At 42.8% G+C, this 19,588-nt stretch overlaps 1 protein-coding gene across 20 annotated transcripts in view; it reads left to right on the forward strand.

Annotated features, from left to right (window-relative positions):
* unc80 (unc-80 homolog (C. elegans)) overlaps positions 1-19,588 on the forward strand; it is a 70,029-nt gene that overhangs the window by 39,506 nt on the left and 10,935 nt on the right. For 7 of the 20 annotated variants that reach the window (XM_085266475.1, XM_085266476.1, XM_085266466.1 and 4 more), the window contains 31 exons: positions 918-1,090; positions 1,183-1,395; positions 1,479-1,614; positions 2,333-2,466; positions 2,550-2,727; positions 2,808-3,047; positions 3,479-3,576; positions 3,660-3,863; positions 3,967-4,074; positions 5,173-5,311; positions 5,441-5,622; positions 6,558-6,689; positions 7,159-7,191; positions 7,910-8,096; positions 9,794-9,925; positions 10,004-10,147; positions 10,236-10,336; positions 10,423-10,509; positions 10,596-10,779; positions 12,378-12,472; positions 12,637-12,726; positions 12,996-13,097; positions 13,182-13,362; positions 13,453-13,718; positions 13,843-13,977; positions 14,078-14,216; positions 14,442-14,538; positions 14,616-14,786; positions 14,870-14,962; positions 15,058-15,276; positions 17,820-18,050. In XM_085266475.1, coding sequence (XP_085122601.1) covers positions 918-1,090; positions 1,183-1,395; positions 1,479-1,614; positions 2,333-2,466; positions 2,550-2,727; positions 2,808-3,047; positions 3,479-3,576; positions 3,660-3,863; positions 3,967-4,074; positions 5,173-5,311; positions 5,441-5,622; positions 6,558-6,689; positions 7,159-7,191; positions 7,910-8,096; positions 9,794-9,925; positions 10,004-10,147; positions 10,236-10,336; positions 10,423-10,509; positions 10,596-10,779; positions 12,378-12,472; positions 12,637-12,726; positions 12,996-13,097; positions 13,182-13,362; positions 13,453-13,718; positions 13,843-13,977; positions 14,078-14,216; positions 14,442-14,538; positions 14,616-14,786; positions 14,870-14,962; positions 15,058-15,276; positions 17,820-18,050 — 4,624 coding nt within the window. The remainder of the gene's footprint in view (positions 1-917; positions 1,091-1,182; positions 1,396-1,478; positions 1,615-2,332; positions 2,467-2,549; positions 2,728-2,807; positions 3,048-3,478; positions 3,577-3,659; positions 3,864-3,966; positions 4,075-5,172; positions 5,312-5,440; positions 5,623-6,557; positions 6,690-7,158; positions 7,192-7,909; positions 8,097-9,793; positions 9,926-10,003; positions 10,148-10,235; positions 10,337-10,422; positions 10,510-10,595; positions 10,780-12,377; positions 12,473-12,636; positions 12,727-12,995; positions 13,098-13,181; positions 13,363-13,452; positions 13,719-13,842; positions 13,978-14,077; positions 14,217-14,441; positions 14,539-14,615; positions 14,787-14,869; positions 14,963-15,057; positions 15,277-17,819; positions 18,051-19,588) is intronic. The other 13 variants (XM_085266469.1, XM_085266473.1, XM_085266480.1 and 10 more) reach the window with 9 other exon arrangements.

Raw genomic sequence — 19,588 nt, forward strand, 5'->3', positions numbered from 1 at the left:
AAAAATGGTATCTCAGTAAAATAAAATACAATATAGCTAGCAACTAGCTTAAAATAAATATTATAATTACATTCATTTGGATATATGTCTACTCATGACATTGAGTATTTCTGTAGATTTCTAAACAATGTCTGAGCAAAAGCTGTGAAAAGTTGTGCCTGTGATTTGCCACAAAAACCCTAAAGCCAGACATTTATATGTGCTGAAACCAAACTTCTTACTTCCAAAGACAGTTTTAGCTCTATAATAATAAGAAATTTAAAGCATTTCATTTATCCCGATAGGTCTACATTCCCTTCTCTCCAACTGTGCACGTCCTGTTCTGTCCAGCATTGGTTCCTCTCCTCTGCGTTTTCACCCAAAGGTGAAAAAAGAGGACGGGCGGTGTCTCACAACAACTCATGTCTATGAAACCATCTTTCTGCTGTGGAGCGTGTCTCTGTGCTACGTCAAGCATGACGCTGTCAGTGCTCTCTCCGTCTCTTCTGTGGTGATGTCTGGTGGTATTTCCAGTGCTGGAGTGTTAGTGATTAAACACAATGGGCCACATACAGCTTTCCTCTGTGCGGCTGTGGTTACGCCTGACATTTCAATGAGATTTGTAGGTCCTTTTAGAAAGATGCCGGAGAAAAGTGCCTGAAAATATCTTTGGCCCTTAAATTCATCTTGTTTTTTGTGACTATTCTTATACGATTGAAAATTCAGGTGTAACCCCTGCCGATGGCTGTGTGTCATCTCTCACTCAGCTTCATCTGTCAGCTCAGTGCTATTTGTTAAATGTCCTGGATGGTGATGTTGCTTCATGCAATTTCTATGTCTAACCTTTATTGTGCAAACAAGCGAGTCTATAACGAGAACTCTTCTTCAAACGGCTTTTGTTATACCTCTTCCCTTGTGGTCCTCACGGTGTCCTTCAGGACCTCACGGTTTCCAGGAGCGTCTCGCAGCCAGCCAGGAGGCCATGAAGAACAAGAATGTAGTGAATCTGGGCGCCATCCGACAGGGTATGAAACGCTTCCAGTTTCTCCTGAACTGCTGCGAGCCAGGAACCATACCAGATGCCTCCATCCTCGCCGCTGCTCTGGACCTCGTGCGTTTCACTTTGGAGAAAATAATGAAAGAGTAAAGATGTCACTGTTAGCTTTCAAAGGCTATCAGCTATTTATTTCTCTGTTCTTCTAGGAAGCCCCAGTTGTGGCCAGGGCCTCCCTTTTCTTGGAATGTGCCAGATTTGTCCACCGGTGTAATCGTGGCAACTGGCCCGAATGGATGAAGGGCCACCACGTAAACATCACCAAGAGAGGGCTGTCCAGGGGCCGATCGCCTATTGTGGGCAATAAAAGAAACCAGAAGCTCCAGTGGAACGCTGCCAAGCATTTCTGCCAGTGGGGAGACGTGAGTTAAATGTGTCGAAGATTGTTTATGGTTACAGTTTATAAAAAGGCTTCATTAACTGTAAACGTGTTAAATCTGCTCAGGCGATTGGCACGAGGCTCAGCGAACTCTGCCACTCGGACAGTGAGAGCCCCGCCAACATCCTGGGTTATATTTACGATGAAGAGACCAAACGCAGGATGAGGAAAGAAGACGAGGAAGAAGACTATTTAGATGACAGTGAGTCAAAACAGTGTCTGTTACTTGTTTTTCTTCTATTTACAGGTTTCCACTCGGCCAGATCGTCTCTATCGTACTGTGCAGATATAACACAGATGTAGCGTCTCATGAGACGTGGTGACCCAAAAAGGCCTTGCTGCTGTTTTAGCTTGTCTGAGTGGTGTCAGCTACTGCATGGCAGAAATCACATTGCTGAGGCCTGCAAACCAATGCAGTCCTCCAAATAAGAAGCACATAAAAACTCAAACCATTACTCTCATTCATTTGTTTTCTCATGACTTGAATTCTACATTTTCATCCGTTTCCCTATGTAAGGGATTGGACAATAGGATGTTAAATAAATTAGGTTTTTTTAATGATAACTTGTATCATCATTAAAAATATTTACCTCATAATGGTCCATTTGCAGCTTTAGATCATCAGGTACACCTTATTGTGCATTTGTGTGGTGTTGAATTAATCAGAAGAAGATGATTTCGCATGAACGTCCACTCAAATTGGAAAATAAAAAGTCTGCACTTGCCAAGCTGTTGATGTCACACTTAAAAACATGCTGCATGAAAGTAATAAGATCACAGTATTGTGCGTTTTATTGTGTGTACTTTGAAAAAAAAAATCTTAAATTAAAATTTAGTTTCTACAACTTTTAGGTTGTCAGAACAAAAAAGATGTTCTAGCCACATTTAGATATTTTATCTTATCTGTTCTGACTCCAAAGACACGGTCAATCCTACAAAATGTGGCTGCCCCTTCGCACTGAAGATGGCCGCTTGCCAGCTGTTGTTGGAGATCACCACTTTCCTGCGAGAGACCTTCCCCTGCTTACCACGACCGCGCACCGAACCGCTTGTGGTCAGTAGTGAAATCAAAATCCAAAAAGGTAAATCTGATGTGAATAGCGATGAGAATTTGATTTCTACTTATTTTGTCTGCAGGATCTGGACAGCTGCCGCCTGCGTCTGGACCCAGAGCTCGGCCGCCATCGCTACGAGAGGAAGATCAGCTTTGCGGGCATCCTCGACGACGAAGACGGGCACGATTCCCTCAACAGCAGCAGCCACACTCTGAAGTCTGACACCACCTGCGATGATAAGAAGACCCAGGAGGCTCAGGGTGAGACTCGGTGTCATCCAGATTGGTTAATGCAGCTGATTACCGCTCCGTATTTACTCACTGCTCATTGTTGATTGTAGACAATCTCTCCCCACTCCCCTGCTCTCCAGCACCAGTGCGGAAGATTCGTATCGGAGGCTCGCGCCTGCTTCAGATCAAAGGAGCCCGCAGTTTTCGTGTGAAGAAGGTTGGCTCGCTGTCTTCGATACGCAGAGCGGGGAGTCTGAAGAGCACCAAGCTGTCTCGGCAGGACTCTGAGTCTGAGAACGAAGAAGGCCTGCTGTCACAAACGCAGAGCAGGGACACAGTTACTGACATCGGTATGATGTAACTGAAACTCCTGGAAAGAACATAATTTCATTTATTATTGTGTAATATTCAAAGGAAATGACAGTACACTGTAAAAAATAAAAACTGTAAAACACAGTTACAGGTTTTTCATGTTATTTTACATCAGACCTGCCAATTAACAGTCTATTTTTTCTCATATCATTGGTATTTCATGTACTTTAAAATAACAGGAAAATTCTGTAAAATATATAGGGAAAAATGTGTTAAGTTAAAGACTTATTTACAGTGTATGTTAACATTAGTTTACTTTTGCAGTATTGTTTTTGCCAGATCCTGTTAGAGAGTGAAAAGAACACTATAAGTATTCTGCACAGGGAAAAGAAACTGTTCTCCATCGTGAAATAAGTGGACAATTATCAGCGTCCTGTATGGGGTTGTTTGTTCTTGTTTAACATTGCAGGCAGTCCCTTCAGCACCAGTGAACCCAGCATCGAGCCAGAAGGTCAGAGCTCAGGAGGAACGGAGGACAACTACCACCGCAACATGTCCTGGCTTCACGTAAGTCTGTCGGTACATGCGGGGAGGAAAGCTGTGTGTACTTTCCCGCATACTGACCTCCTCTCTGCTCTCTCTCGGCACAGATTATGATCCTGCTGTGCAACCAGCAGAGTTTCATCTGTACCCACATAGACTTCTGCCACCCACGCTGCTACCAACACCACAGCCGCTCCTGCGCCCGTCTGGTCCGTGCCATCAAGCTCGTGTACGGGGAGACGGTGGACAGCCTGAGGGAGGACAGCGCCTCCTCTGGTAACATCGGAGGACGTGTGAAGAAAAACAAAGAGGTGGAATTGACAGGCTGTTTTTCTGGATGAATAACCTAAATATGTGTGTTTTGTTAGTTTTTTTTTAATCTTCGCCACTTTCTAAAGTACTATTTCCCATCAGTGTTCAGACAAGTCTTGTCTGAGGACCCCGTCCATGAAGAGAAGACCCACTGACTCCAACACAGAAGGGAAGAAGGATACAGGCATGCTCAAGTACATCCGCAATCAGGTGAATTTCTGTTTTTCTTGTTATTTTTATAATTATTACATCCTACCTGATGTGCACCACATTCTCAGACTGGAATCAGAGCTGCCCGTGCTGTCAATAAAGGAGACCGCACCCCAGCTTTAAGCTTTAACCAGCATTGAGATTAATGAATTTTAAAAAGAAAAAACAGTTGTGCAGAAAGAAGCTACTCATACAGACAATCATTTTTGGATCAGGCTGCAAGTGTGGTTGATCATGCAAAGTTGTTTATTTAACATGGGAGTCTGGCCATTAGAGGAACGTCTGCCTGTCTGGCCTAGAGATTTCTATTAATGATTTTACAAAGGTGTAATATCTGTTCAAGCAACTGCTTTCTAAAGCAAATATCACATCAGCCAATCATATGGCAGCAATTCAAATCATTTAGTTCTGTAGTTGTGGTGAAGACAACCTACTGAAGTTAAAACAAAGCATCAGAGTTGAGGTGAAAAGTGATTTAAGTGACTTTGAATGTGACACAGTGGTTGGTCTGAGTATTTCGGAAACTGCTGCCAAAATACATTTTGCAGAATTGTAAAATATACTACAAGTGGCACAGAAATTGCCTGCAAGCTATACAGAAGCACCAGCAGAAGACCACACCGGGTGCCATTCCTGTGAAATAAGAACAGGAAAACCGAGGCTATAATTCATAAAAGCTACCAAGATTTGGGCAATAGAAGACTGGAAAAAATGTTGACAGGTCCAGTGAGTCTTGATTTTTCATGCAACGTTCAGATGGTAGGATCAGAACATGGCAAAAACAGCATGATGGCTAAACTGTTGTTTTAACAGTTTATCAGAGGTTTAACAGATGTTATGTGTCAAAATCTGTGAGAAATGCTTCCAGCATGAACTACTGATGCAGTTCTGAAAGCAAAAAATGGGTCCAAAAAAAGGAAATAAAAGTTTTCTAATTGTGTTGTAGCTCTGAAAAGGACTGCTTGCACCTTTTTCAGTTTGTATACACTGTGGGTGATGTTAAGTCAAAGATAAAGTGTCTTATTACTACCTTAGCAAAGAGATTATAGATCATTTTGCATCTTTGCACTTTCATCTTAAATGTTTGTTTTCTCATAGGTGATGAGTTTGTCACCAGCTCCTCTTTCACTGCTGATCAAAGCAGCTCCTATCTTGACTGACGACATGTACGGAGACATCCAGCCCGCAGCCTGGGAACTCCTACTCAGTGTGGATGAACATATGGCAGCCGCTGCTGGTGAGCTCATCACTGAGCTGTGGTGGTCCCCTCTTAGGTCGCTGTGCCCTTCAAGGTTCACGAACGCTTTTTGCCCTCAACCATGTTTCACCTTTTTCTTTCCTGCCCTTTTTATCTGCCCCCTTCCAGCTGCCTTGTTTCTCCTGTGCGCCGTAAAGGTCCCTGATGCAGTGACCGAAATGATGATGGCAGAGTTCCAGCACCCTGAGGCCTGCCAGCGCATTAACTCCATCCTGAAGTTTTACACTCTGTGGCGTTTTCGCTACCAAGTGTGGCCTCGCATGGAGGAAGGAGCCCAGCAGATCTTTAAGGTAGTTCAGTTGAGTTCAGTTTTATTTATAAAGCACCAAATCACTAAAACCTCAAGACCCTTTATATTTTTAAGGTAATATCCCAATCAACCAATGTCCAAGAAGATCTCCCTTTAAAGAGGAAAAAACCTCCAGCCGAGCCAGGCTCAGGGAGAGGACCGTCTTCTGTGACTGGTTGGGGGTGAGGGGACAAAGACAGGATAAAAGACATGATGTGAAAGAAAGACAGAGATTATAGTATATATAAGAGAAATGTGCTCTCTCATTCTAGTCCCTGTCAGTACTGTTGCTGCAATGTTTTAGATATACTGAAGACTTTTCAGGGAGTTTTTAGGACATCCTGTTTATAATGAATTACAGTAGTCCAAGTTTTTCAGCATCACCGTGAGACAGGATGTTAAGATGATGTGCAAATATAAGAAAGCAGTCATGTGTGTTTATTTAAAATGTGCACTGAAGAACATATCCACATATCCATATAAACAACTCCAAGGTAAAGCCACGGTAAAGCCATCCAGAGTAAACATTTGGTTAGATACCACATTTCTAATATTTTCAGGGCTGAGTACAGTAACCTCCGTTTTAGCTAACTTTAGAAGCAGAGGATTAAAAGTCTTTAAGACATTCTCGTAGTTTAGCTAACTATGGATGTGTTATCTGGATTCATTGATAGGAAGTTTGGTGTCATCTGCATAGCAATGAAAATGTATGTTATGCCTTCTGATGATACTCCCTAAGGGAAGCATGTATACTGTAAACAGAAGTGGTCCTAGCACAGAACCCTGTGGAACCCCATACTTAACCTTAATGTGACGAGGACTCTCCATTTACATGAACAAATTGGAATAGATTGTTTGCATTTTTAGCGTCCCCAAAAGAGAGAGCGCAGAAGGGCATTCGCTGTGTTTACTAAATTTGGTGTACTTCTCTTTCAGATCCCTCCACCCAGCATTAACTTCACTCTCCCTTCTCCAATACTGGGCATGCCCTGTGTCCCCATATTTGACCCTCCCTGGGTGCCCCAGAACACTGGCAGCGTCCAGGATCCAATCAACGAAGACCAGTCTGTAAGTTTGAGCCCTATTCTAAAAGGCACAAATCTACTTGTATTACTATCAGAAACAGCTTTTAGAGTTTATCTTTTTAATTAAAGTGACAGAGAAGGTTTTTTAAACACCACTGGAGTTCAGTGAGAGAGTTTTCCTAAGCTTGTGAACCCTGTAAAAATAGGCCAGTTTATAATTTAACTATTTTTTTAATCCCACTTAACTCCACAATCCACCAAAAAACAAAAGACGATATGCACACTCTTACTGCTTTGAATATTACATTTGTTATTGCTGCAAGTTTAATGTGGAAAACTGCACCAAGAAATCTGCAAATATAAGAAAAATGTGTGAACACAGATTTCTTGGTGCCTCCTTTTAATTTCTTGTCTTTTTTAAATATTTTTTTTTCATAAAGCATGAATAGAAATATGAGATTTTAATGAGCGAGCACATGTTCTATAATTTAATCGACTGTCTTTGTTTTTAGTACCCCACATTAATTCAGTCAGTCCATGCCATAGTAAGTTGGTATTTCTGTCCGGGTGTTTGTGCTGCTGATGCATCTTGTTACCTCAGACCATTAAAGACAGAAGGGGAAGCGACCTTTTAGGTTTTTCATCACGGACCAGAAGCTGGGGGGCGGTTTCATGGGTCATCTTGGATAGTTGCATCTTGATCAGGGACACACACAATCCACATATTTAAAAAGAGTCTTCCGGCACATGCTTTGATTGTTAAGGAGAAAATAACAGCATGCATCGGGCATACAGACATGTTGTGTGTGTCGTGCTGTTGATGCATGGTCATTGGATGAGAATGACTTTGCTGTGTTTGTTTTTCATATCATGGCTGTTTTAGATTTGTTTGTGCGAATGCTGTGAGGCAATTACTGTGCACAAGATACAGTAAATTCTCCATCTTCCAGTCTGAACACATTTATTGTTTATCGTGATTGAAATTGCTCCTATTCTATACGTCTACACTGCAGCGTGCTTCATAATGCTCAGGACGGCATTTTAGAGCATGAGATCGGTGTGCTGGAGGAGAGTTACTGTATTAATGTGTTGTCCAGTTGCTCCTCAGAAGCCTATTGTAGCTGTGCACACACATTCCTGAAAGATTTAAAGTGCTAATTTGTGCATTCCCCCCGCCCCCTGCCCCCGATTCTGAACCTCCTACAATTTCTACACCCGCTGCTCTACCTCTGTGCTATTTGATCCTCGCCCCCTCCTTTTTAGAAATCCTTCTCTGCGCGGGCGGTGTCGCGCTCCCACCAGCGAGCTGAGCACATCCTCAAGAACCTGCAGCAGGAGGAGGAGAAGCGGCGTCTGGGCCGCGAGGCCAGCATCATCACAGCCATCCCTGTGGCTCAGGAGGCCTGCTACGAACCCACATGCAGCCCTCCACCCGAGCAAGAGGAGGAAGGTGGGGCCGCCAGGCGTATGAGCACTTGTGTTTTATACAAGAAAAACCTCAAGAGGTGGAAAACAGCGAGCACAGAAGTTCCTCCAGTGGCCAAATGAGAGTTATTTCAAAACAGAGTCGACCCTCTTGTGTTAACAGCATTAAAAAGCTTTCTGCAGACTGGTGCAAAAACTGTGTTAGCCTTTTGGATTGATTATCCCTTTTCTCCATCTTAAAAACTGGTTGGCAATGTGACGTCATGTGCACATTACTCAAGAAATGCAAAGAAATGTGAAATCGAATTCAAAGAAGGTGCTGCACCTAAAACCTCCTTGTGAATGCTTTGGTTGCCACAGTTGCCTGTAGTTTTTGATGTTTCTCTGCAAGTACTTGTTAACTACTAGCTGAGCAGTAGTACAACGAATGACGAATGAATAAAGTTTGCCTTCAAAGTAAAAGCTGTACCTCAGTACTACAACCAACATGTTTTAAAGGGCACAACTTTTGCTTTGAAGGCGAACAGCCTCCATTCCAGGTTTCATTGGACTTTTCAGTTTTACTACAGCTCAGAAAGCACAGTCTATAAAAGATTGTTATTCTGCAGCAATATGTTAGCGACCATATTAATCACAAGGAAGTCTTTGTATTTCGGTTTGCAACTGCGTATTTTTTCCTAGCAACCAGTGGTTGCCAGTGGGGTTGCTCTCTGGTAAGTAGGCCTGTGTGACTCAAGGTTAAGCAATTGTTTTCCCAGCATTTTCTGGTTGGAGACCAACCTCTAGATCATGTGTCTGCAAAACCCACGTCACCGCTATCACTGACTGGCGGCCTTCAGACAGAATGCAGGTTTAAGGCACTTCTGCACTGGTGTTATTGTTCTGACCCAGAAGCTGAGTTGATGATTTGTACTGTCTATGGTTAACTGACAGGTGTCCAATATAGGTAGATGGCAGCTGCTAGGTCTCGTCCACTACTTCAAGCCATTAGACTAAACCTCTTTATGATTTGTGTGCTTTCAGTGCCTTTTAGAGCATTTTTAATGGATTATCTGAGTAATACTTCAGCTTTCTACAGACCATCCTGATGGTTTGTGCTTCAGTTTTGATGAGTGAAATACTGAGTTGACATAGTGCACCCATACAGTTTAGGGATGCAGCTGATAAGTTAGCACTCCAAGAAAAACAATATGGCTATAACACACTAACATTTAAGCTCCAAAACCAGTGGGTAATGTAATGATGGCCACATCCACGTTTTCCACCTTTTATACAGCCGTAATAGTTTTGAAAGCCAGAAGTGACCATATTTACGGTAGATGAAAGGGGGAGTGCTAACATGAGCACGCTTGGTTACTAAGCTACATTCGTAAAGATGATTCGTAAAGTCAAAACTGTGTTTTTACGAAGGGTAAAACTATTCTCAGAGCCCAAAAGCATTTTTTGCACAATACTGTAAACATGCTTTTTAATGCTTTAAGTATGTAAAGTGTAGATGTTAAACATGGGTGCTTATAGTGGTTGACTCACACTTGGACTCAGCCTCATGTGCTCATTAGAGGAACTGCAGACTTTGGCACTTGCTTGCTGGATTCATATTTCAGCCCTGCAGGTTGCCACATTAGCACACAGTGTTTTGACTCTGCATAGCTCTTTACCCTGATAGCATGTTGTTTTTCCCCCTGTACCTCTACTGGTTATGTTTGGCATTGATCCCGCCAGCAGAAGAAGTGGTGAACCTGGCATCACGACGTCTGTCTGTCAGCCCATCCTGCGCCTCCAGCAACTCCCACAGGAACTACTCTTTCCGCCGGGGCTCTGTATGGTCTGTCCGCTCGCTGGCCAGTGCTGAAGGTAGAAAAATGTCAGAAACAAATGAATTTAAACTTTTTATATAAAACTTGCTCTTTACAAATTCTTTTTTTTTGCCAGATGAAGAAAACACAACAGAACACACACCCACTCACCACATGCTACAGCCGCCTCAAGCTGTCTTCCCAGCATGCATCTGTGCTGCCGTCCTACCAATAGTGCACCTCATGGAAGACGGCGAAGTTAGAGAGGATGGCGTGGCTGGTAGCTGTCACTACACAAAAAAATGAATTTGCATCAAAACTTTTGTGATTTTTTTTTTTTGGTTATTTATGCAAAAATGTTTCCTCAGTGAGTGCTGTTGCCCAGCAAATCCTCTGGAACTGCCTCATTGAAGATCCAGCTCTCGTTCTCCGCCACTTCCTGGAAAAGCTGACAGTTAGCAACAGACAGGTAGGCAAACACCTGCGGACAGATGTGGGAAAAAGACTCGCAATGAGTTTTTTATTGTTTGTCCATTTGTTTGGTTTTTGCACCAGGACGAGCTGATGTACATGCTTAGGAAGCTCCTGCTCAACATTGGAGATCTGCCAGCCCAGACCTCTCACATCCTTTTTAACTACCTGGTGGGTCACCAGCTACCTTCACCTGTACCTTTATATTTGTCATCAGTTCTGTTTATTCTCCTCATCATCATTTCTCCTCCTTTAAGGTGGGCCTGATCATGTATTTTGTGCGGACTCCCTGTGAATGGGGCATGGACGCCATCTCGGCCACGCTGACCTTCCTCTGGGAGGTGGTCGGCTACGTGGAGGGGCTCTTCTTTAAAGACCTGAAGCAGACCATGAAGAAAGAGCAGTGTGAGGTCAAACTGCTGGTCACAGCATCGATGCCAGGTGAGTGCTAAATACTGCAGACATAAGTAATGCTTGTATTGTAAAACCATTCTCCACCAGAATCCACCAGTTAGCTCTGACGCTCCAGTTTGTGGAGCACTTTATAAACGATGACTTTGTGGTGCAGAGGGTGTTTGATGCACAGGTGCCACCTCTGTATTTGATCTTTGTTTAGACCGTCCACCGATCTGGCAAAACAGACCAAGGTAGGACCGATAGACCAGCTGAGATACCCACAATGTCTGATCAGCACCGTGTTATTTAATATTAAGTTGCATTTTTACTGGGGTGGCCACATAGTGAAGTGGGTTCTTGGCAAATGAGAGGCTGCAGGTTCAGCACCAGCCGGAGACACCAATTCACTTTGAGGTTGTATTTGGCAAAAAATCTGCAAAAACAAAACATGGAGAGTTACCCGCTGTGGTGATGCCCCCACTGATAAGGGAACAGCCAAATGTAGCAAGGTGTAGTTTAACCCCGGTAATATCAGGATGTGTCTTTCTTTTCCCAAGCACACCCAACCATTTTACAAGACAACAGGTTACTAAACACACATCACAACCATGTTTTTTTTAACAAAAGGGACATTATGAACCCTGATATCCATCATTAGATTCCTTTTTTCTCACTTCTAGTCTGAAGTGGTTCATTCACTGAGATAAGGTAGTCAACTTGAGCATTTCCACAGCTATATACCAACAGCATTTCTAAATCAAAACAAAGATAAAAGGTAAAAGTATAAAAAGCATTGTTTCCTAAGACAAAAAGCAAACTTCTGTTTCTGGTCTCTAGCTTTATTCAAACAAGTCTCATACTGACAGAGAAAGACCCTTATGGTCACTCTTTTTGTTGTTGTTTTAATTTTAATGTTCAATAACAGAAATCGATTGAGGGCGATTGTGGCTCAAGAGTTGGGAGTTCGCCTTGTCATCGGAAGGTTGCCGGTTCGAGCCCTGGCTTGGACAGTCTCGGTCGTTGTGTCCTTGGGCAAGACACTTCACCCGTTGCCTACTGGTGGTGGTCAGAGGGCCCGGTGGCGCCAGTGTCTGGCAGCCTCGCCTCTGTTAGTGCACCCCAGGGTGGTTGTGGCTACAATGTAGCTTGCCATCACCAGTGTGTGAATGTGTGTGTGAATGGGTGAAAAAAAAAAAAGGGGTGGCACGGTGGTTAGCACTGTTGCCGCACAGCAAGAAGGTCCTGAGTTCAATTCCACCATCAGGCCGGGGTCTTTCTGTGTGGAGTTTGCATGTTCTCCCCGTGTTTGCGTGGGTTCTCTCCGGGTACTCCGGCTTCCTCCCACCGTCCAAAGACATGCAACTTGTGGGGATAGGTTAATTGGATAATCCAAATTGCCACTAGGTGTGAATGTGCGAGTGAATGTGAGTGCGAATGGTTGTCTGTCCCTGTGTGTTGGCCCTGCGACAGACTGGCGACCTGTCCAGGGTATACCCCGCCTCTCGCCCTATGATAGCTGGGATAGGCTCCAGCTCCCCCCGCGACCCTGAAAAGGATAAGCGGAAGTGAATGGATGGATGGAATAACAGAAATCAACAATATGTCACAAAATGTAAATATTTTCATGCATTTTGTTGCTGCAGGAACCAAAACGCTGGTGGTGCACGGGCAGAATGAATGTGACATCCCAACCCAGCTACCAGTCCACGAAGACACTCAGTTTGAAGCCCTGCTAAAGGTAAAAACTCTCATCTCAGTCAATCACACACACAGTGAGGCAAGACCGAGGAGGCTTATCACTGTAATTAAATTCAAATCATGCTGGGCGAGCGTGTGCTAAATGCATAAAATTGTAATTCAGCGTGAGTAAACTAATCAGCCATCTCCTTTTTCTCCAACCAGGAGTGTCTGGAATTTTTCAACATTCCCGAGGCCAGATCGGCACACTACTTCCTCATGGATAAACGATGGAACCTCATCCATTATTCAAAGGTGGGAACTTTATTTTGAGGGGGTTTTTTGTTCACTGAAAAAAGCAACAACTATTTAAAAGCACTAAATTATCTGAAGTCAAGACCTATTTTCATTAATCATCAATAATAGTTCATATGTATGTTAGTGTTGGTCGGTCTTGCTCTGTGCAGATTAGAAAGGTCAGACCAGTGCTTTTGAGTCACATCTGTTCCACTGTACCTCTGGCATTGAATTTAATTTTAAACATAGAGATATTTAGTGTAATTATTTTTCTCTCTATCCTTCAGACATATGTTAGAGACATCTACCCGTTCCGAAGGTCAGTCTCTCCTCAGCTCAACCTGGTCCACATGTTGCCTGAGAAAGGACAGGAGCTCATCCAGAAACAGGTAAGGTTGGAAATGTGAAAATTAAATCAGCCCCTAAACAGCGTCCTGCAACAGGAAAATCATAGTCTGAATTTTTGTTTTCAGGTGTTTTCCCGTAAACTAGAAGAAGTCGGTCGAGTCCTCTTCCTCATCTCCCTCACACAACACATGCCAGCTGTGCACAAGCAGTCCCACGTCTCCCTGCTGCAGGAGGACCTGCTTCGCCTGCCCTCCTTCCCCCGCACCGCCATCGATGCAGAGTTCTCCCTCTTTAATGAGCCTCAAGGTGAGAAAAAGACTAACAGCTTAATAAACTTGAGTATAGCTCCTACTGTTTATTTTAGGATAATGAATCCTGCTTTGCTCCGCCTTCCAGGAAAAGAGCTGTTTGGCTTGGACACTCTCCACAAGGTGTTGTGGATCAAACTGTTGGAGGAAATGTTTCTGGGCATGCCCAGTGAGTACCCGTGGGGCGATGAGATGATGCTGTTCCTTAACGTCTTCAACGGGGCCCTTCTGCTGCACCCCGAGGACAGCTCCCTGCTGAGGCAGTACACGGCGACCGCCATCAACACCGCCGTTCACTTTAACCATCTGTTCTCCCTGAGCGGGTACCAGTGGATGCTGCCAACCATGCTGCAGGTATGCTTACCTGTGCACACTTAACTGAGCCTAGACAGTGAGTGGAGGAAGAGCAGTTGGCTCTGAATTCCAGTTTCGCAGTAATTTACATTTCCCATCCCCTCTCCCTGTTCTGCTGTGACAGGTCTATGCAGACTACGAGAGCAACCCTCTTCTGAGGCAGGGCATTGAGTTTTGCTGCCGGCAGTTTTACATCCTCCATCGAAAACCCTTTATCCTGCAGCTGTTTGCCAGCGTTGCTCCGCTGCTCGAGTTCACAGTAAGACTTTCGGACTCATTCAAATGAATCTGCAGTCGGTCAGCACCACTGCAAGTTCTTCGTCTCCTTTGATGCATTTCTCTCTTCTTATCCATCTCAGACCAGCACCAGTACCGGTCTTTCTAAAGGAGTTTCGGCCCAGTGTCTGTTCGACCTGCTGGTCTCTCTAGAAGGTGAAACCCAGGATGCCCTGGATGCTCTGGAGCTGGTCAAAGCTGAGAAGCCTCTACGCTCTCTGGGTAAACTGTCAATTTTACTGGCTCCAGACAAAGCTGCCGTAGGTATCAACATATGGATTTAGTCGGAGAGTAGAGACTTGGTAAAGAAGTCCAGAAACTCAGACTGATGCCCAAATTCATTAAACCTCTTATATCAAATAAGTCTGTAAAGGAAGCCTCATAAATTCAACTGTTAGTCTAACATTACTGTTGGACTAGTTTGACTGTACTCTGTATATGTCACAGATTTCTGTTATGGTAATGAGGACCTGACCTTTTCTATCAGCGAGGCCATCAAGCTGTGCGTCACTGTGGTTGCATATGCCCCCGAATCCTTCAGGAGGTATCAATAAAAACATCGAGGCGTCTTTCTCTGTCAGTTGCTTTCTGTCCTCATACTATCCATGCTTCCCTCTCCAGTCTCCAGATGCTGATGGTGCTGGAGGCCTTGGTTCCCTGCTACCTCCAGAAACTGAAGAGCAACACAGTTACGATGGAGTCTGCTTCGGCTGCCAGAGATGAGATTGCGGCCATCGCTGCCCTAGCTACGTCTCTGCAGGCCCTGCTCTACAGCTCTGAAACCCTCACAAGGTTTGTCTCTTACCAATGCAGACACAACTGAGTCTAGATTTGCTTTTAGCTCCTCTTAGTTGTTGTCATCTGATCGTCCACAGGCCCATGACGGCTCCCCAGATATCTCGCTGTGATCAGGGCCACAAGGGCGGCACTACGGCTAACCACGCCATGTCCGGAGGGGTCAACACCAGGTCAGAACTTTAACTCTCACCTGTCTCAGAATAGATGACTATAGTGCAGTTTTGGAGTTTGAAAACCAAGACTGAGGAGATCTTTGTATTGTCAGGGACAATCTTCACCTGCTGGAGGAGGGCCAGGGCATGCCAAGGGAGGAGCTGGACGAGCGCATTGCCAGGGAGGAGTTCCGCCGTCCACGGGAGTCCCTGTTGAACATCTGCACCGAGTTTTACAAACACTGCGGGCCACGGCTCAAAATCCTGCAGAACGTTGCAGGCGAGCCGCGGGTCACAGCTCTGGAGCTACTGGACATCAAGTCCCACATGAGGTGTGCGATGAAATAGCAGCTGATTTTAGTTACAGTGTGTAAATTTGTCAAATTATTTAGTTTTCTTACCCATTGAGATTCAAGTGCATAACCCTAACTACAGTGGCTGCTATAGGACAAACATGTTTCAGTCAGCCAAGAGAGATGAAATACAAACAGTTCAGTATCTGTGTTTCCACTAATGTTTGGATCAAATTCAAATCCACCCTGGAATTTTTCCCTGTCACTCCACTGTTTACCTCAGCTGTCAATGCAGACTGAGAAGCATCCAGCTTCATTTACTCTGAAGGAGGCTGTAAAACTTTGTGAAGGGAGTCCAAAATGAGTCGATGAGTCAGTGAAGCTCACTTCTGACCAGCAGTACTGAGGTGACTTGTTAAGGATATGCTAAACTGTTATCCTCTATCAGTGAAACTTTCTTTGACGTGTATCTAACACTGTTGGTTGAAATGTATTAGATAAACTCTCATTCAGTGTGAGACTGTAATCAAACTATTTGTCAGAGGGAACATGGGATTTTCAGCCTAAGGGTTAGGGGTTAGGGTTTCAGCTTGAGGTGAGGAGAAAGAAGATGAGATTTTATTCAGATGACTGTGACATTATTGTCTCGTTGCTTCATGCTTTTATTACATTATTGATATGAGACTGCTTCAGCTCGCTGGAAGATGTAATTACAAACTATTCTAGATATATTTAGGAGTACAGAATGCTTTTTGGTGAAATAACATAAAAATTACTAACTGTAACTTGAAGTATTTGCTGGGCATCAGCAGATTTAGTCAGAAAGTTATGACTCATTAATTCTCACCACCTACATTCTTTCACACATCCAGCACTTGATGGATAACACACAGGCTTTACTTTGTTGTGTTTAAATTACAAAATGCTTTTAGCATTTCTTATGAGTCTTATTCTGAGATTAAAGTAAGAATTCTGAGGAAAAATTATTCTGATGAAAAAGTCAGAATTCTGAGGTTAAAGGCAGAATTCTGAGAAAAGTCAGAATTCTGAGGGGAAAAAGTCAGATTTCTGAGGTAAAAGTCAGAATTCCGAGGTTAAAGTCAGAATTAAAGTGAGATTAAAGTCAGAATTCTGAGGTTAAAGTCAGAATTAAAGTGAGATTAAAGTCAGAATTCCGAGGTTAAAGTCAGAATTCCGAGGTTCAAGTCAGAATTAAAGTGAGATTAAAGTCAGAATTCTGAGGTTCAAGTCAGAATTAAAGTGAGATTAAAGTCAGAATTCTGAGGTTAAAGTCAGAATTCCAAGGTTAAAGTCAGAATTCCGAGGTTAAAGTCAGAATTAAAGTGAGATTAAAGTCAGAATTCTGAGAAAAGTCAGAATTCTGAGAAAAAAGTCAGATTTCTGAGGTTAAAGTCAGAATTAAAGTGAGGTTAAAGTCAGAATTCCGAGGTTAAAGTCAGAATTCTGAGAAAAAAAGTCAGAATTCCGAGGTTAAAGTCAGAATTAAAGTGAGATTAAAGTCAGAATTCTGAGGTTAAAGTCAGAATTCTGAGGTTAAAGTCAGAATTCCGAGGTTAAAGTCAGAATTAAAGTGATATTAAAGTCAGAATTCTGAGGTTAAAGTCAGAATTCTGAGGTTAAAGTCAGAATTCCGAGGTTAAAGTCAGAGTTAAAGTGAGATTAAAGTCAGAATTCTGAGGTTAAAGTCAGAATTAAAGTGAGATTAAAGTCAGAATTCTGAGGTTAAAGTCAGAATTAAAGTGAGATTAAAGTCAGAATTCTGAGGTTAAAGTCAGAATTAAAGTGAGATTAAAGTCAGAATTCTGAGAAAAGTCAGAATTCTGAGAAAAAAGTCAGATTTCTGAGGTTAAAGTCAGAATTAAAGTGAGGTTAAAGTCAGATTTCTGAGGTTAAAGTGAGAATTAAAGTGAGATTAAAGTCAGAATTCCGAGGTTAAAGTCAGAATTAAAGTGAGATTAAAGTCAGAATTCTGAGAAAAGTCAGAATTCTGAGGTTAAAGTCAGAATTCCGAGGTTAAAGTCAGAGTTAAAGTGAGATTAAAGCCAGAATTCCGAGGTTAAAGTCAGAATTAAAGTGAGATTAAAGTCAGAATTCTGAGAAAAAAGTCAGATTTTTTTTCTCAGAATTCTAACTTTAATCTCAGAACTCAGAGTTTTTTCTCAGAATTCCTGAAAAGAAGAAAAAAAGATATGCCCACTTTTTTTTTTTCCAGTGGCCCTAATCCTCTTCTGTAGGTATCTATAGTCGATTGACTAGTGGACAATTAACTTGCTCTTATTTTGAAACTTAAGGCACTTCAAACTTGTTTTCCTTCTTGCTGTTGTGGCAATTGTTTGTTCTTAAGATATTAATTAATATTTACACGTACTATGCATTTATGCATAGTGTTATACACTATTGCAGATCGGCCCTAATTCAACTTCGGTTGATATCTCGTTGACACAATACACACATTTTGGGAATAAAGTCAGTAAAGTTGTTTCTTCACATTCCTTAGTTAATTAAAGCTGTATCCTAAAAAGCACTTGTAAGTTGAACTGAATGAATGTTACTGCCCCCAGGCTGGCAGAGATCGCCCACGCCCTGCTGAAGCTGGCGCCCTACGACACCCTGACCATGGAGAGCCGAGGGCTGCGGCGTTACATCATGGAGATGCTGCCCATCACCGACTGGTCGTCCGAGGCCGTCCGGCCTGCCCTCATCCTCATCCTCAAGAGGCTGGACCGCATGTTCAACAAGATCCACAAGATGCCCACGCTCAGGTGCGCTCGCCCTCAGGCTTTATGCAGCAGGTCTGTTGAACACAATCCCTCTTCTTTCTCCGTCTCCCTGTGAGTGTATCGTGCTGTGCCGCTGCCGTGGTGTGTACAGTGAATAGACGGCTTCTTGGCACTGTCCTCTGTAGCGCTGCCTTCGTGGGTGCTGTACCGTAAGTGCTTCTGTGGACTGTGTTTTCCTGTCTGTGAGTTTAAATGCGTAATGGCATAAAAGTGTGTGACGATGTTTGTTCTAACAATGGATCAGTGGCAGCGTTCCTCTATGCCTGGAGTGTCCAGTCTTTGGCCATGGAAAGCAACATATAGGTGTTATGTTGTCTTTTTAGTCTTTATTTAGCTCACAATGAAGAACGAATTCTTCATCACCCTTATAGATGTGATGCAATGCAAAAATCTTTTTTCTTTATATGCGTATTTTAAAATTTTGATGCATCTTAAAAAGTTTTTAATGCTTTAATTTAAACTTTTGTTTGCTAAGATTTTTCCACAATTCTGATGCAGTAATGACCAAGAAACCTGCTGGTATTAGAATTACCAGTGTAATGATACAAATAATCACAGTTATAATCTCTATTTTCAAGAAATTTCATAAAATAAATTTCATACATAAAAACCAAGTCAAACACTAAAGCCGCAATATTTCGTCTCAAGAGCTGGAACTGGAAATCAACTTCTCTGCATGTTTCAGTAAAAGTAATTCATCGTGATTGTGTCGTCTTCTACTGATTTAGACTGCTTTAAAGAATATTATGTTACTTGTACTTGAGAAGCTATAGACAAAACATCAGGCCTTCACATCTGCTGCCGTCAGATCGCACACATCCAAATATTTCAGGGACTTCAGTGAACTTGTCTCCTGAAAGTCCTTATTCATATGGTCAGGTATTTACTAGAGGTGGGAATCTCCAGACAGCCCACAATACAATACTATTGTAGTTTTTAAAGTTTTGCAGTATGTTGAGTATTGCGGTAATACTGCTCTAAAGTAAAAAAACCAAACACACGTTTAACATAACTTTTCATTATCCTCGCCTTTCCAGTGGTCCAATCCTGCAAAAAACTGTAGAAAGTTGGAGTAAAACTATCACAGAGGGCCATTTGCATATATACATAAATGCATAAATGTTGGTAATAAAGAGTACAGAAAAGCTTCCCTGACTGTAGACTGGAGGCAGCTAGCTGAGAGGTAACACTGCTCTGAGGCGGATCTGTTGCTGCAGTGTTTAGTTGGCTATGTTTGTGAGCTTTGCGACATTTGTTGTCTTTGATGCAATCTTTGACTTCTATGAGCTCTAAAAGTTTGAGATTTGAATATGTATTCATGCTGTGTAATTTTGTGAAATTTTATGGCAACATTGTGCCATCGTAGGGCATCATAATGAAAAAATATTGAGTGTGTTGTGCAGCTCTCTCCATGCACTTTCATCTGAAATGTTCCTTGATGTGGTTTCTTGAAGTTTCTTTTCAAGGTCAACTTTGACCTTGGGTGCTAATGTCCCCCAAGGCTTAGTATGTTGATGTGAAGTTTGAAGACGGGCCATAAAAAATAGTTG

The sequence above is a fragment of the Mchenga conophoros genome, linkage group LG23, assembly GCF_057382185.1.
Source record: "Mchenga conophoros isolate Kocher_MC1m ecotype Shallow Benthic linkage group LG23, M_conophoros_male_GT1.1, whole genome shotgun sequence".
Lineage (NCBI taxonomy): Eukaryota > Metazoa > Chordata > Actinopteri > Cichliformes > Cichlidae > Mchenga > Mchenga conophoros.